This window comes from Sinocyclocheilus anshuiensis, unplaced genomic scaffold, assembly GCF_001515605.1.
Source record: "Sinocyclocheilus anshuiensis isolate Anshui unplaced genomic scaffold, SAMN03320099.WGS_v1.1 scaffold922, whole genome shotgun sequence".
Taxonomy (NCBI): domain Eukaryota; kingdom Metazoa; phylum Chordata; class Actinopteri; order Cypriniformes; family Cyprinidae; genus Sinocyclocheilus; species Sinocyclocheilus anshuiensis.
Window position 1 is genome coordinate 22,649 of NW_015539883.1, and position 16,152 is coordinate 38,800.

Below are 16,152 nucleotides of genomic sequence, written 5' to 3' on the forward strand. Positions count from 1 at the left end.
ACTAGACGAAATGACTAGCAACATGGGCACTATCTTCTCTAATACATTAGAAGCTGTTGCCCCCATCAAATGTAAAAAGGTTAAAGAAAAACGTACTGCGCCATGGTACAACCGTAATACCCATTCTCTAAAAAAACTCGTAGTCTTGAGCACAAATGGAGAAAAACTAACTTGGAAGTTTTTAGAGTTGCGTGGAAAAACAGTATGTCCAGCTATAGACAGGCTCTAAAAGCTGCCAGGATACTCGGGAACAGGAGCCCTCCCCGAGCTGAACTGAGAATCAGGAGCCCTCCCCGGGCTGAACTGGGGATCAGGAGCCCTTCCTGGGCTGCTTTGCAACGATTTGTATCGTGAGAAGCGCTATACAAATAAACTTGAATTGAATTGAATTGAAAAGGAAGCTTGAAATTAAGCTCCATGATCTTCATTCTAGATATAATATATTCCCCTCTGATGAATTATTGGCAGAAATCCAAACTATACAAATTTCCCTTGAAGCTATTCTCACAAAAAAGGCAGAGAAATCATTATTTTTTGCAAAGCAACGGATGTATGAATTTGCGAATAAACAACATAAATCTTGCTAACCTCTTACGTTGATGCTCTCAGGCTCAAATAATCTCCACCATTAAAGATAACGCTGGGAATTTATGTCATGATAATGAATCAATCAACAGAATTTTCAGAGCATTTTATAAGAAACTCTACACCTCCCAACTGGAGTGATATTAAGGTGAATTACTAGATAAGTTCTTTGCCAATTTGTCTATTCCGACATTGTCTGAAGATCAAAGACAGGCTCTTAATAGGCCAATTGAAATCAGCAAAATTTTTAACTGTATAAGGGGACTGGCAAATGGGAAGGCACCAGGGCCTGATGGCTTCACAGCAGAATTTTTCAAGAAATTTGAAGACTCTTTGGTTGCCTCTATGCATGATATGATGCAGTACTCATACAATTCTAGCAATCTGCCTAGTTCTTTGCTGGAAGCTAATATTTGTGTCCTCCTGAAGAAGGGTAAACCCCCTGAGGAGTGTGGATCTTACTGTCCTATCGTGTTGCTTAATGTAGATGTCAAAATACTAGTGAAAATTTTAGCCACTCGACTTGAGTTGGTGCTTCCCACTATTATTAATATAGATCAGACTGGTTTTATTAAGGTGAGATCTTCATCCCATAACATTAGGCGGTTACTTAATATTATTAATTAGTCAGGTCTTTACGCAAAAGGGGGCATAGTAATTTCATTAGATGCTGAGAAAGGATTTGATATGGTTCAGCGGCCGTATTTATTTTCAGTATTAGACAGATTCAGTTTGGGGAATAATTTTGTTAATTGGGTTAAAATTTTATACACACCCCCGCTTCTAGTATGATTACAAATGGTGTTCGAGCTACTAAATTTACCTTATCCCGAGGGATCAGACAAGGGTGCCCGTTGTCACCACTGTTATTTGTATTAGCTAATGAGCCATTAGCGATTGCCATTAGAGAATATTCTGACATTAATGGGGTTTCCTTAGGGAAAAGGATCCACAAGATTTCACGTTATGCTGACAATGTATTAATTTATTTAGACTCACCACAGAACTCTACCAAATTAATAGATTGTATCTCTGATTTAAGTGCGGTCTCTGGGTATAAAATTAATTTTGCAAAGTCAGAGGCAATGCCTCTCTGTGATGCCCCATCTTCAGATTTGGCGGTTCCATTGCCATTTAAGTGATCTCCTTCTGGGTTTACATATAAAGACCTCACCTAAATTGGATCTTTATAAATTCAATTTTAGTCCAGTTATCCGATCTATTACTAATGATCTGGATAGATGGTGCAGTTTGCCATTATCATTGTTAGGGCATATTCACCTTGTCATGAAGAACATTGTACCTCGTCTGCTATACCTCTTTCAGATGCTCCCTGTTTTGCTTCCTGGCAGAGCCCTAAGACAACTACACAGTTCAGTTACAATTTTTATTTGGCGGAAAAAAGGCATAGACTTAGATACAGCTTTCTATCACTTCCTAGTAGACTGGGAGGATTGGAAGCTCCCTCATTTGAATTATATCAGTTATCTGCTCAATTAAATTTTATACTGGAATGGCATTTAGACAAACCTAACTCAACCTGGATTAGTGCAGAAGCAGCAGGTATAGGATCTGTCCCCCTTCTGAATTTATTATACATCTCATCCACACAATTATCAGATTTAATCAAAGGTAATATAATTCTTAATAATATGGTTAAAGTGTGGAGGCTAGCACATAAAAAGGGTTATTTCGCACATCTTTCGCCATTAACACCTATACCCAACAACCCAGATTTCCCCCCTGGATTGAATGAGGGGCTATCAATCTGGAAGAAATAAGGGATTTGTGTCATAGGTGATGTGATGGAAAACAATAAGTTGATGACCTTTGACCAGATTATTACAAAGTATAGTATTGATAAGAAACTTTTTTTTTTTACTTATCACCAAATACATAGCTTTTTGTCAAAAAAAACTAAAGAATTATCCAAGTGGTATGGGTCTATCGACATTGGAGGCACAGCTGAAAAATCATCTTCCTAGTCAGCACTTAGATATTTTTACAATATGCTCATAAGTTCAAACAAGGACAATTCAAATAAAGTCAGGGGTCTGTGGGAAATGGATATTGGGGATATTGTTGATATTGTAGCAGACTGGAGAGCGGCATGCGAAACACCCTCTTATTTAGCAGATAATGCATCCTGGGAAATGCACTTCAAAATATTGCATAGGCTTCATATTACTCCGGTACGCAGGCACAAAATGAACCCCAATTTATCCAGCCTCTGTAATAAATGTAAGGTTGCTGAGGGAACCCTCGTGCATTGCTTTTGGGGGTGTTCCAAGGTCCAACAGTTCTGGTTAGGTGTTTTCTTAGAGTTGGAGATTTTCTCCTGCCCTCTGCAGTTAGGACCTAAAGCCCCTTTTGCAACCGCATAGTTCTAGGAACTAAGTTATAGGAAATAGCCTGTCGGATAGTACCCCGGGAATTTTAGGTTTTCCTGGTTGCATTCGCACCACCAACAGGAACTCAGAAGTGACATAAGCCGGCAGACAGCAACATTATTTAAGCGCATAATTTAGCAACATAAACAACAAAAGGATGGAGGACACCGTGATCGGAGCTGTGTTTTTGATGTATATACTGGGTTTCGTGATAATGGAGATAGAATTAAAAGGTAGAAGTTATGCGATAGAAAGAGCAAATAAGAGGACTAAGAGATTAAATCTACTACGGCAACTTGCATTTTTACATATGGTCGCTGTTTTCCATCTTGTAGCCTACTGTAAACTGCTCCGTGAATAATAAACTGTTGTGTGTTCATCCGGCTTTTTAAAAATGACGGGTGCCTGCATTTTCCCACATGCGTTCGGCCAATCAACGTACACTTACGTCACTGGTAGTTCCTATAGCGCAGGTTTAGACCCTACTCTGAAGTAGGAGCTAATTTAGTTCCCATAAAAGGAGTTCCTAGAACTAAAATCATTCCTAGTTCCTGCAGTGCGAACGCGCGAGCATCCTGGTACTTCCGCAAATAGTTCTAGGAAATGGAAGCTTTAGCGCAAGTTCTACTAGGAAGATTTAATGCTACGTCACGCATTACAATTAGATCTAGCCAATCGTCACTCGACACGAGAAATATATAAGCTCTTTACTCACCCTTCCTTGTGTTTGCAGATACTGACATTAACGTTCCCCTCCATCCTCCCCACCACCACCAGGTTGGCCCTGTCCACGCAGGGGTAGGCTCCGCCCCTGCCTTCATCTCGGCAGTAATAGCTGAATCTTCAACCTACAGATTCAAGCTACGGATGGGGCCTAAGCCAAAGAATTATATTTTTTATGTCTTGGTTTTGTAAAATATTATTTTGAATCTTATCACCTCCCGAGTCTTTCTGGTGGAACTATGAAAAGGTTCCTCCGGTGCGAAAGGGGCTTAACATCTGTCTACTGGGCCATACATAGGAACTTCCTCATGGCTTTAACACTTGTGTGGTGTTCATATGTTTGTTATTCAGCCAGTGTTCATGGGTCTGGTGGACCTGCTGAAGTTTTGGGTTTTTAATTCAGCACAATTTAAAAAAAAAAGTTAAAACACTCAACAGATGTTTACTTCATCCCAATTACAAGCAATATAAACAGCATATATGGTTGATATTTGCCCTTTTCATTTGTTAGATCACATTTATGAATTAAAGTGCTATAAGCCAAAGAATTATATTTTTTATGTCTTGGTTTTGTAAAATATTATTTTGAATCTTATCACCTCCCGAGTCTTTCTGGTGGAACTATGAAAAGGTTCCTCCGGTGCGAAAGGGGCTTAACATCTGTCTACTGGGCCATACATAGGAACTTCCTCATGGCTTTAACACTTGTGTGGTGTTCATATGTTTGTTATTCAGCCAGTGTTCATGGGTCTGGTGGACCTGCTGAAGTTTTGGGTTTTTAATTCAGCACAATTTAAAAAAAAAAGTTAAAACACTCAACAGATGTTTACTTCATCCCAATTACAAGCAATATAAACAGCATATATGGTTGATATTTGCTCTTTACCTTTGTTAGATCACATTTATGAATTAAAGTGCTACAACAGCAGGGGCATAAACACAAAACTCACACTTACACTCACACTCTCACAGACTCTCTCTCTCTCTCTCTCACACACACACATAATCACACATACACACACTAATAGCAGTCCCAGGCAGTAGTAGGACAGATTGAAGGTACACAGGACCTAAAATTTCCACTCTTATATTACCTCCGGGTCCAGTGGACCCGAACATCCTGTATGTAATATAAGCGTGTAGGGGGGGTGTACAGTGTGTGGTCATTGAAAATTTGTTCTGATATATGTTCTTCACAGAAAACTAGCCAAGGCCAATGAGTATGAGTTTGAAAAAATAATTAATCGCATAATTTTTCTTTTGACAAAAAGTGAAAATGAGTCCCACAGACCGAACACCATAGAAGGGTTAAAGGTACTTATCTCTTGCAAATTTTGCTATACAGTGATCGCAAGTGTATTTTGTAGCAGTGGATCACAGCCATTACCCCTTCAGTTGCCCAGTGAAAAAACATTTAAATTTCATGGGATCTGGGAGCCCTTTCTTAAATAACTACGTGTAGAGGCGGAACATATGTTATCCCTGGGAATTAAAAATCTAGCGTGGAAGGGATAGAGGTGAAGTTGAGTGTTCCCAATCCCAATCCCAAATATCATTCTACAAATGATATTTGTAGTATGCTATGTACCCTGTGATTTATTCTTATTTCAGAGTTATATATTCTATATACAACATTTTTCCTCTGTATTTAGCTGTTTTGTTTTTTATTTTATTTGTTGTATTATTATTATCATTATTATAAAATATCCCTGTAATTTCAAAAAAAAAAAAAGGTACTGCTTCCCAAACGTTGCCACCTGAAATTATCTGTACCCTCATCATCACCGCTGGTTCTATCCAGCATAATGCCTGTATCATCGGTCTATACAGACATTGAATTGTCCATATTGATGCCGCCCAGTCTCCCTCTCCCACCTCCACTGCAAACCTCAGCCAGTCCTTCAGCCCCGCCTCAGCCCCTCGTCTTCTCTCCAACACCTTGCTGTGTGGAGAAGCCTCAGGTCTTAAGGTCACCAGCTTTGCCTAAACAAGTGGATCCCCCAGCTCCGCTGCTGGTCCCATCACTCCATCTTGGCGCGTCAACCTGTCGGCTCTGCCTTGGCTCTTCCCACCCTCGGCTCCACCAGAGACCTTCGGCTTTAAGGCTTCAACAGGCTCCCTCATCCCTCTGTCTCCACCCTGGTCAGTAGTCACTCTGCCTATGCCACGGACTTGCGAGCCTTTCGCTGTGCTCCGTCTCTCCACCCCTATGGGTTCAGCGGGCTTCTCCTTCCCCCAACCCTGCTCCGCTTTGGTCCTTGATCACACCGGCTCTGCCTCAGTCCTCAGGCACTCTGGCTCCACCTCAGACGCTCGTCGAAATTAAATCATACAAAATTAAATTAATCAGTTAATATACTCTACGTTTTCCCTATCTACAATACTAGGCTGACCTACATCTTTTTTAGCTTTTCTGTTTCTCACAGGGCAGGTTGTGGGGGAATTTCCAAGTCACTCTCTTCATCATCATCTGCTACTTCAACCTTTTACCCTTGTGATGACACGTCGTCTTCCTGAACTGCTGCTTGCTCAGTTTCCTCTTCTGGATCTGTATCGTTCAACATCAATGTGTCCTCTTGATGAGGTTCTGAGGGTCTTGACTGCAGACAACTACTGTAAATCTAGCTCTCTCTTCAACTGGCATCTCAACCAGGCTTCCCTATCTGTCGGTCACTACGAGTTATGTCGTGATGACATATTGAGGTCTCACTTGGGAGCCCAATCATCTCTGAGTTTAAGAGAAAACACCAATGAGAATTGGCTAGTGTATTTTGCATGCTGAGCCACTCCCCGTGCCTATGGGTATGTAAGGCAACAGCGCGCATCCACTCATTAGATTTTTGCTTCGGAGCCGAGTAGTTGATGATATTCATTGCATTGCTACAAAGTCTTTCATCTTTGAGTGCAACAAGAGGCTGTTCCTGATTGGTGTTACGGCGCGTTACAGAAGTGTCCCTGTCAGAAGCGATTCCCCTGAGCGCTTCAGCTAAAAGAGCAGTTTCCTTTAAAAGAGCAAATCATGGACGATTCGCGTTTTTCAAGATGACGTTTCATCCGTGTTCTTCTGGATGTGGTCGTTTCCTGTCCTCTGTCGACGGCCACGATCGCTGTCTTCAGTGTCTGGGCCTTCAGCACGCTGAAGCGGCGTTCGTGGATCTTCTGCGGATGCATGTCCATGGCATCACTGCGATCGTGTCTCTCCCTCCTCAAGGGGAGTGGAGCAGACCCCCCTGCCGCTACCCGTCCCGGTTTCTCTGCCACGAGCAGAGGACCGCCGGCTAGCGCTCTGGGAGGTTTGAGGGTGACAGTGAGAGCTTCTCCCCCTGGGCCATGCCCCACGGACCTCTCACTCCTCTCGCAGCGCATGTTCTGTGCGGCTGCTGGGTGATTCTGCTGGGCCGTCTCGCGCAGGTCCCAGCGTGTCATTCGGTGGGTCGCCTGAGGATCAGATGTTGATCGCAGCATCGGGGGATGGGCTATCGGCCTTTGAGGATGAAGATTCGGCGGGGCTGCCCCCCTTGGGTGTTGTCGCCACTGCCGAATCGGACCCAGAGTTGTCGGCCATGCTTGCCTGGGCAGCCATGAGCATTGGACTGGAGGTGACTACACCGCCCAGCCCTGAGTGCTCGAAGCTGGTTGATTGGCTTCTCGGCATGGAGCACGGCTCACAACCGCTCACAACCCTCCTGCGTCCTCCACCTCGGCTCCGCCCTGCGCTGAGACACCGTCGAAGCCGGCGCGTCGAGCCCCATGCAGGAGAGCGGCACCCCCGCTATGTCCTCCAAGAATACGATGAAGCAGCCCTGACATGGGCAACCCGGAGATGTGGGAGACTGCTCTTCAGGAGGTGGCGATGACAGCGAGACAACTCCCCATCGCTGCACCACTGCGGGTACGTCGACTGTCCCTTTGGAGCCACTCATACGGAGTTTGGGAGCGTGGCTTGCGTTGCCCAACCCGTCCTGCTGGCTCATTCGGACGGTTCGACTCGGCTACACGAGTCAGTACACCAGGCGACCTCCCAGATTCAATGGCGTTCTCGAGATTTCGGTGGCAGTCTGAGATGCCTCTGTCTTGCGCGAGGAGATTGCTGTCCTGTTGGTGAAGGATGCAATCGAGCCGGTCCCTCCAGCCGAGAAGAGGAAGGGGTTTTACAGCCCTTACTTCATCGTACCCAAGAAAAGCGGTGGCCTTCGACCTATCTTGGATCTGCGAGTCTTGAATCGGGCCCTTCACAAGCTCCCGTTCAAGATGTTGATGCAGAAACGTATTATCAAATGCATTCAAGCCCAGGATTGGTTTGCAGCGATCAACCTGAAGGACATGTACCATGTACCATCAACCTGACTTTCATGTCTCGATCCTTCCTATGGGTAGGATGTGGTCTCCGTAGCGACCTTTTCCCTATAAGGCTTGCTTCCGCATTGTTCTGCCAGGCTGAAAGAACAAAGATTTGATTTGAAGCAATGTTTCACTGAAGGTTGAAATCCCTTTCAAAAAAATTGTTTGTGGGCGGAACAGCAGCATGGCCTTCTCCAGCAACGATGTACTCACCATTGGTCCCTTTTGGTACCAAGGTCAGTGAATTTGCACTGGGGCTTTGGGAAGGTTACCACCTTAGCGTAGCTTTTGTCCTGACATGCTATGGCTCGTCAACATTTGCAGCGCCACAGGGTTGTGACGGGGTTCAGGTTGTGGCGCTTTCCAAAGACCCCATATGTCATCACAACATAACTCGTAGTGACCAACAGATAGGGTACATCTTGGTTACGTACGTAACCCTCGTTCCCTGATGGAGGGAACGGAGATGTTATGTCCCCATGCCACAACCTTGAACCATTCGCTGTTGCCGGGACACGTTCTCGGCTCCTCAGCGTAAAACCTAATGCGTGGATGCACAATGTCGCCTTATATACCCGTGTGCATGGGGAGTGGCTCAGCACGCAAAATCCACTAGCCAATTTTCATTGGCGTTTTCTCTTAAACTCAGAGATGATTGGGCTCCCAAGTGATACCCCATATGTTGTCATGACATAACGTCTCCGTTCCCTCCATCAGGGAATGAGGGTTACGTACATAACCGAGACGTTTTTTCCCCCTCCTGTTAACATGATTCAGGGAATATTCTGTTTAATGATTCACAATAGTATACTATAAAACAATAAAAACAATAAAACAATAAAAACATGTTTTGCACCCAAATTACAATGTGTGTAATGTCTCTAACAAGCATTTAGCTAAACTTAACTAACCACCCTTTACACAAACGTTACAGTAGCTAAAAATCCAGTGCCAATAAAGATACAAAAAATTGGTAAATGTTTATAAACATTTACAAATGATGAATAGTCTCAACTTTAGACTGGGTACTGCAAAAACATGAACAAATGATTAATTAATGATTTGTAAAGATGTGAAAATAGGGTAAATTTGTCATTTGGGTCATTTGGGATAATTTTTGCCATCAAAATGACTGCTCATGAATGTCACGGTGCGTGTGGAGAGATGAAGCGAGGACTCAAGTGCAGGATGAATGGTTCTTTCTTTTAATAATAAAATTAAACAAAAACAAACTAAAACAACCCCGAGGGGGTAAAACAGACAGACAGGCTAGGAACTGCACTACATGCAGACATAACACACACAATGAAAAACGACGGATCAGCACAGGATTACAGACACCAGGAGAATAAATAGGAAACCGGGTAGCACTGCAGCTTCGTCTGCCACCTCCGGGGGCACTGCCGCCTCGGGGAAACAGTGAGCGGGCACCGCCGCCTCGGGGAAACCGTGAACGAGCACCGCCGCCCCGGGGGAAACGTGAGCGGACACCGCCGCTTCTGCAGCTTTCTGAGCGGACGCTGCCGCCTCGGGGGAAACGTGAGCGGACGCCGCCGCCTCGGGAGAAACATGAGCAGACACCGCCGCCTCGGCCACCTCGGGGGAACTGTGAGCGGACGCCGCTGCCTCGGGGGAAACGTGAGCGGACGCCGCCGCTTCGGGAAGGCCTGAAGCGAGTCCCGTCGCCTCGGAGGGATCATCAGCGGACTCCGTCGCTTCGGGAAGGCCAGAAGCGAGCCCCGCCGCCTCGGAGGGAAGCTCAGTGGGCCCCGATGCCTCAGGAGCCTTGCGAGCTGACCACGCCACTCGCACCGACATCAGCGGGGATTTCTGCATGCTGCGTATCAGCCCAGGATTGGTTTGCAGCGATCAACCGGGAACGGGTGTGAGGTACTGGGTGCGGCAGACGAGGCCTCGGACGCCCCGTGGATTGTCGCCTCGGGGGAACTGTGCGCGGGCACCACCGCCTCGGGGAAACTGTGAGCAGGCACCGCCGCCTCGGGGAAACCGTGAGCGGACGCCGCCGCCTCGGGGGAAACGTGAGCGGACGCCGCCGCTTCGGGAAGGCCTGAAGCGAGTCCCGTCGCCTCGGAGGGATCATCAGCGGACTCCGTCGCTTCGGGAAGGCCAGAAGCGAGCCCCGCCGCCTCGGAGGGAAGCTCAGTGGGCCCCGATGCCTCAGGAGCCTTGCGAGCTGACCACGCCACTCGCACCGACATCAGCGGGGATTTCTGCATGCTGCGTATCAGCCCAGGATTGGTTTGCAGCGATCAACCGGGAACGGGTGTGAGGTACTGGGTGCGGCAGACGAGGCCTCGGACGCCCCGTGGATTGTCGCCTCGGGGGAACTGTGCGCGGGCACCACCGCCTCGGGGAAACTGTGAGCAGGCACCGCCGCCTCGGGGAAACCGTGAGCGGACGCCGCCGCCTCGGGGGAACTGTGAGCGGGCACCGCCGCCTCGGGGAAACCGTGAGCTGGCACCGCCGCCTCGGGGGAACGTGCCAAGAACTCCACAAACCCCTCAAAGGATACATGAGCGGATCCTAACATGCTCCAGTGACTAATGGTCATCAAGGGCATAATTGAATAAGTCCTTTAGCGCGGAGTCATTGTAGCCCAGCCCCTCTGCAGCATTCCTAAATTCCCTGGCGAACTCCCTCAGACCAGTCCCCCGTTGACGGAGGGAGCTCAAGGTATCCAGCTGGAGCATGCGCTGGTAGAGGGGGCTGGAGAGAGTGGAGACCAGTAGTCGGTGTGAGCCCATTCTCCGCTGAGTCCCCATGTTGGCTGATCCATTCTGTCACGGTGCGTGCGGGGAGATGAAGCGAGGATAACACACACAATGAAAAACGACGGATCAGCACAGGATTACAGTCACCAGGAGAATAAATAGGAAACCAAACGAGGAGGCTAGCGAGGGAGACACAGGTGGAGCAACTTAAACAATAATGAGGTAACAAGATGGGCGGGGCAAGACAATAGACAGGAGAGAGCACATGGCAACAAACAAACACAACACAAGCCATGTGCTCACAGAACACAGTCATCTGGTGGCCATCCTGGGCACACCCGCTGAAGACTGTGACAATGAAGGTACGAATGATTAGTAAATGTTTATAATCATTTACAATTGATGAAGAAGTCTACACAACAATACATGACCTTTACAGACTGTGATTATGAGTTAATTAATATATTAACATGCATAGTTTGTGAAGTGCTTAAAATTAATAATTAAGCTATATTTTAACAACATTTGTAAATGTAAAAATGAGCATTAGCTAATATGTGAACTGAAGTTTAATGACACTTGTAAGCATTCAACAGTACATTAACAAATAAACTTGTAATCATTGTGTAATTTTTGTTAAAATCTTTTGTAGATTTTTAAAACACATTGAAAGTTTAATGACATTTGTAAACATTAACTAATGATCAGTTAAGCATTATATAATGTTTGATAATTATTAATTATTTAAGCTTTTAATCATTGTAAACCATCTGTCAAAATCATTTGATTTTTTTTTTAATGCATGATGCATGATCTTGAAAGTTTAATGACATTTGTAAGCATCTCAATTTACATTAATTAATGATCTGTTAATCATTTGGTAATGTTTAATAAGTTCATTAGCTAACATTAACAAGCACATTATCTCATATTTCTAGATCTGTGAATATATATTAAGTAATGATTAGTTAAACATTATATAATGTTTGTTAATGATTTATTAATGAAAGTTATTATAAAGTGTTAACAATTTATCAGGATTATCAGGATACTGATAGAGCTGGCTGCTACTCTTCAATATGAAGCTTTTTATCTGTGCATATGCAAAGCATGCAAAGCAATCTAAAATAATTTTGGCCAAAATTTTAGAAAATAAATGTATCATTGGGGTCATAAATCATATTGCATAAGTAAGAAGTAACTTCTCTTGTTGCTACAAACACACTCAATCAACAGCCTTACTGCTCTTAGCAACGAATGCTATGAATTGGTTTTCCCCAGTGTAGTGATGACAATGTCAGAGAATCCCATATAAACCAGACATTAAAAGGCAAGGGGCATTATATTGTTGAGACTATTTTGAAAAAAAACAAGTCAAACTGTTTGACCTAATCATTATAGGGATAATCTTAGGCAGAGTGAGGCAAGATGCTGTGGTTACATTTCTAAATTAAAACTGAATACTGATAGAGGTGGTTGTTATTCACTTTTGTTCATCTGTAAGAACTATTTTATTATTATTATTATTATTATTATGTTTAGCAATATACTGTAACTTTAATGAGGTAACAAGATGGGCGGGGCAAGACAATAGACAGGAGAGAGCACATGGCAACAAACAAACACAACACAAGCCATGTGCTCACAGAACACAGTCATCTGGTGGCCATCCTGGGCACACCCGCTGAAGACTGTGACAATGAAGGTACGAATGATTAGTAAATGTTTATAATCATTTACAATTGATGAAGAAGTCTACACAACAATACATGACCTTTACAGACTGTGATTATGAGTTAATTAATATATTAACATGCATAGTTTGTGAAGTGCTTAAAATTAATAATTAAGCTATATTTTAACAACATTTGTAAATGTAAAAATGAGCATTAGCTAATATGTGAACTAAAGTTCAATGACACTTGTAAGCATTCAACAGTACATTAACAAATAAACTTGTAATCATTGTGTAATTTTTGTTAAAATCTTTTGTAGATTTTTAAAACACATTGAAAGTTTAATGACATTTGTAAACATTAACTAATGATCAGTTAAGCATTATATAATGTTTGATAATTATTTATTAATGAAGCTTTTAATCATTGTAAACCATCTGTCAAAATCATTTGATTTTTTTTTTAATGCATGATCATATGAATTGAAAGTTTAATGACATTTGTAAGCATCTCAATTTACATTAATTAATGATCTGTTAATCATTTGGTAATGTTTAATAAGTTCATTAGCTAACATTAACAAGCACATTATCTCATATTTCTAGATCTGTGAATATATATTAAGTAATGATTAGTTAAACATTATATAATGTTTGTTAATGATTTATTAATGAAAGTTATTATAAAGTGTTAACAATTTATCAGGATAAATGTAATACTGATAGAGCTGGCTGCTACTCTTCAATATGAAGCTTTTTATCTGTGCATATGCAAAGCAACTACCTAGTTCTAAAATAATTTTGGCCAAAATTTTAGAAAATAAATGTATCATTGGGGTCATAAATCATATTGCATAAGTAAGAAGTAACTTCTCTTGTTGCTACAAACACACTCAATCAACAGCCTTACTGCTCTTAGCAACGAATGCTATGAATTGGTTTTCCCCAGTGTAGTGATGACAATGTCAGAGAATCCCATATAAACCAGACATTAAAAGGCAAGGGGCATTATATTGTTGAGACTATTTTGAAAAAAAACAAGTCAAACTGTTTGACCTAATCATTATAGGGATAATCTTAGGCAGAGTGAGGCAAGATGCTGTGGTTACATTTCTAAATTAAAACTGAATACTGATAGAGGTGGTTGTTATTCACTTTTGTTCATCTGTAAGAACTATTTTATTATTATTATTATTATTATTATGTTTAGCAATATACTGTAACTTTCAAAAAAAACAGTATACTTTAAGCCTATATGCAGTTTACACATGATCATGCTAAGTAAAGCGTCAAATTTAAGTGAAACTGGGAAGTGATTTTCTTTTATCATGTGCATTATACTCAAAGTGAATTATATGTTTAAGATGATATGTAATTAGTATTATGTTTGTTATTCTGTTTGCAGATTTTGTGTACAGCAACAAATGGACAACCTGACATTCAGACACGGCATTCTACTCGTGGAGGGACTGAAAGTTACACCTCAGTCATCTCAGCCTGTTTTCATTGTGCTTCTCTTGGCTTATGTCTTTGCAGTGGTTTCCAACATTGGACTTATAGTTCTAATCTCAACAGAGAAGAATCTGCATGACCCAATGCATTTTCTGTTCTGTAACTTGCCAGTGAATGATATAATAGGGACCACTGTCATTATGCCACGCTTACTACAAGACATTTTAAAGGAAGCTTCAGAGCGCTATATATCATATGTGGAGTGTGTTATTCAAGCTTATTTTGTGCATGTATTTACATCAGCATGCCACTATGTGCTGATGATCATGGCCTTTGACAGATATGTGGCTATATGCAATCCACTGCGATATACGGCCATAATGACCAATAAAATGGTTATTAAACTATCAGCATTTGCTTGGGGCCTGGCATTTCTTCTGGTTACAATTATGATAGGCCTTTCTGTGCGGCTGTCTCATTGTAGGTATAAAATTGAAAACCCTTTCTGTGACAATGCCTCACTGTTTAAACTGTCCTGTGAAAATGTGATTATTAACAATATCTTCGGAATTATTTATACTGTGATTGCACTCAGTCTGTCAGCAGTATCAATATTCATAACGTATGTAAAGATTGTTGCTGTATGTATAACCAGCAAAAACAAAGCACTGAACAGCAAAGCCATAAAAACCTGCAGCACTCATTTAGCTGTTTATTTAATCATGTTTATTTCTGGAGCTGTGTTTATATTTCTTCATCGTTTCCCTGAATACGCTGACAGCAGGAAACTAGCTAGTATAATGTTTCACATTGTACCACCAGGATTAAATCCCTTAGTATATGGTTTACAAACCAAAGAGATAAGACAAAAGATTGTTAAACTCTGGTGTAGAAAAAATCGAATTCTTTAACAGATTACGTATCTTCACAACATAGTCAATGTGTTTTTATAGGATTTTGTGAATGTGAAAACTTATTTAGCTGTAGTATTGTAATGCTGCAAACACTTCCACTTTATTCTGTACTCAAGTTATTTTCAGTATTTATCAGGTGTTTGTATGGGAATTGTTTACTAAAAATGTAAACTAAATGAAGTTGTAAGCAGACATTACCTAAGGAAAAAATAAAATAAATGACAAGAAAAGCACATGTTAATTTTGGCTCATTACAAGCACAAAAGGCAATTTTTGCCACGTAATATGCTGATAAAAGCTCACGAAAATGAGGAAGAAAGAGAAACAGGATCTTTAATGACAAAACTTAGGAGATAATCACGGATAACCATTTGCACACATAATATATTGATGAAGATGGACAACCAAGAGCACAAAACTCAGAACTTAAGTAGACAGATCAGACAAAGGGAACTAATGAGATAATAAATGAACACCAAAACTGAATACAACAATCAAACTAGACATTTACCCTGAGTCCAAAATCGCCCCCTATACCCTTAAATAGGGCCATTTTTAGTGGTGTCTGAAACAATAGTGGACATTATCGAGTGCACTCATTTAATCCCACAATGCACAGCAATAAGAAGTGTACAACTGATGTATGCTCAAAGGCTAGAGAATACCCATAATGCACTGTGAGAGTCTCGCCAGAATTGCTACGTCTCGCCAGAAGATGGCTCCCACAGCTGAATCGTCCATCCATCCATTCATTTTACAAAGCACTCGTCCACGGCACACAACGTAATACTATACAGGTTGTTTAATTAGGGGTTATACATAATTTCCATGACATAGTTCAAATAAATCCTTTCATCTTACTAGTGGAGCTGCCAGTTTCAAATGATTATTAAACAGCAAGCACAAAATATGCAAAAGCGGCAGTCTTTAGGTACACTCAGTGTCCGAATTCACTTTCATTTACTCATTTTCATTTACTCCTTGAAGTGAACTGTATTAGGGGCCTAATGTAGGGAATAGTGAATGAGGTTATGAGCGGGTGATTTCGGATTCAATTTCTGTCTTGCTTTTAACTGATTGTCGTTCTGTATTTTTGTGTTTTAATTTGGATTGTTCTGTTTGCTTGTGTTGTAAAGCACTTTGATAAAGCACCCTTTTAAAGGCGCTATACTAAACAAAATGTATTTATTATTATTATTATTATTATTATTATTATTATTAAGGTACTGTTGTCGGTGCCAATAGCCTAGTGGGCAGTGTGCCGACATATAGTGCCGTTGCGCTCTGGGCATCCTGAGTTCGAGTCCTGGCTCGTGGACCTTTCCCGATCCCGCCCCCCT

General features: G+C 42.2%; 1 protein-coding gene across 1 annotated transcript; it reads left to right on the forward strand.

The window, feature by feature from the left end:
* Positions 1-13,870: 13,870 nt before the first annotated feature.
* Positions 13,871-14,809, forward strand: LOC107685493 (olfactory receptor 146-like). Its single transcript, XM_016482092.1, has 2 exons — positions 13,871-14,216; positions 14,346-14,809. The coding sequence occupies exons 1-2, from the start codon at positions 13,871-13,873 to the stop codon at positions 14,807-14,809; spliced, it is 810 nt and encodes a 269-aa protein (XP_016337578.1).
* The last annotated feature ends 1,343 nt before the right edge of the window (positions 14,810-16,152 follow it).

Coding starts and splice junctions, on each gene's coding strand:
- LOC107685493 (XM_016482092.1), top strand. CDS start 13,871: ATGGACAACCTGACATTCAGACACGGCATTCTACTCGTGGAGGGACTG. Junction 14,217..14,345: donor ATCAGCATGCCACTATGTGC/TGATGATCATGG, acceptor TTCTGGTTACAA/TTATGATAGGCCTTTCTGTG.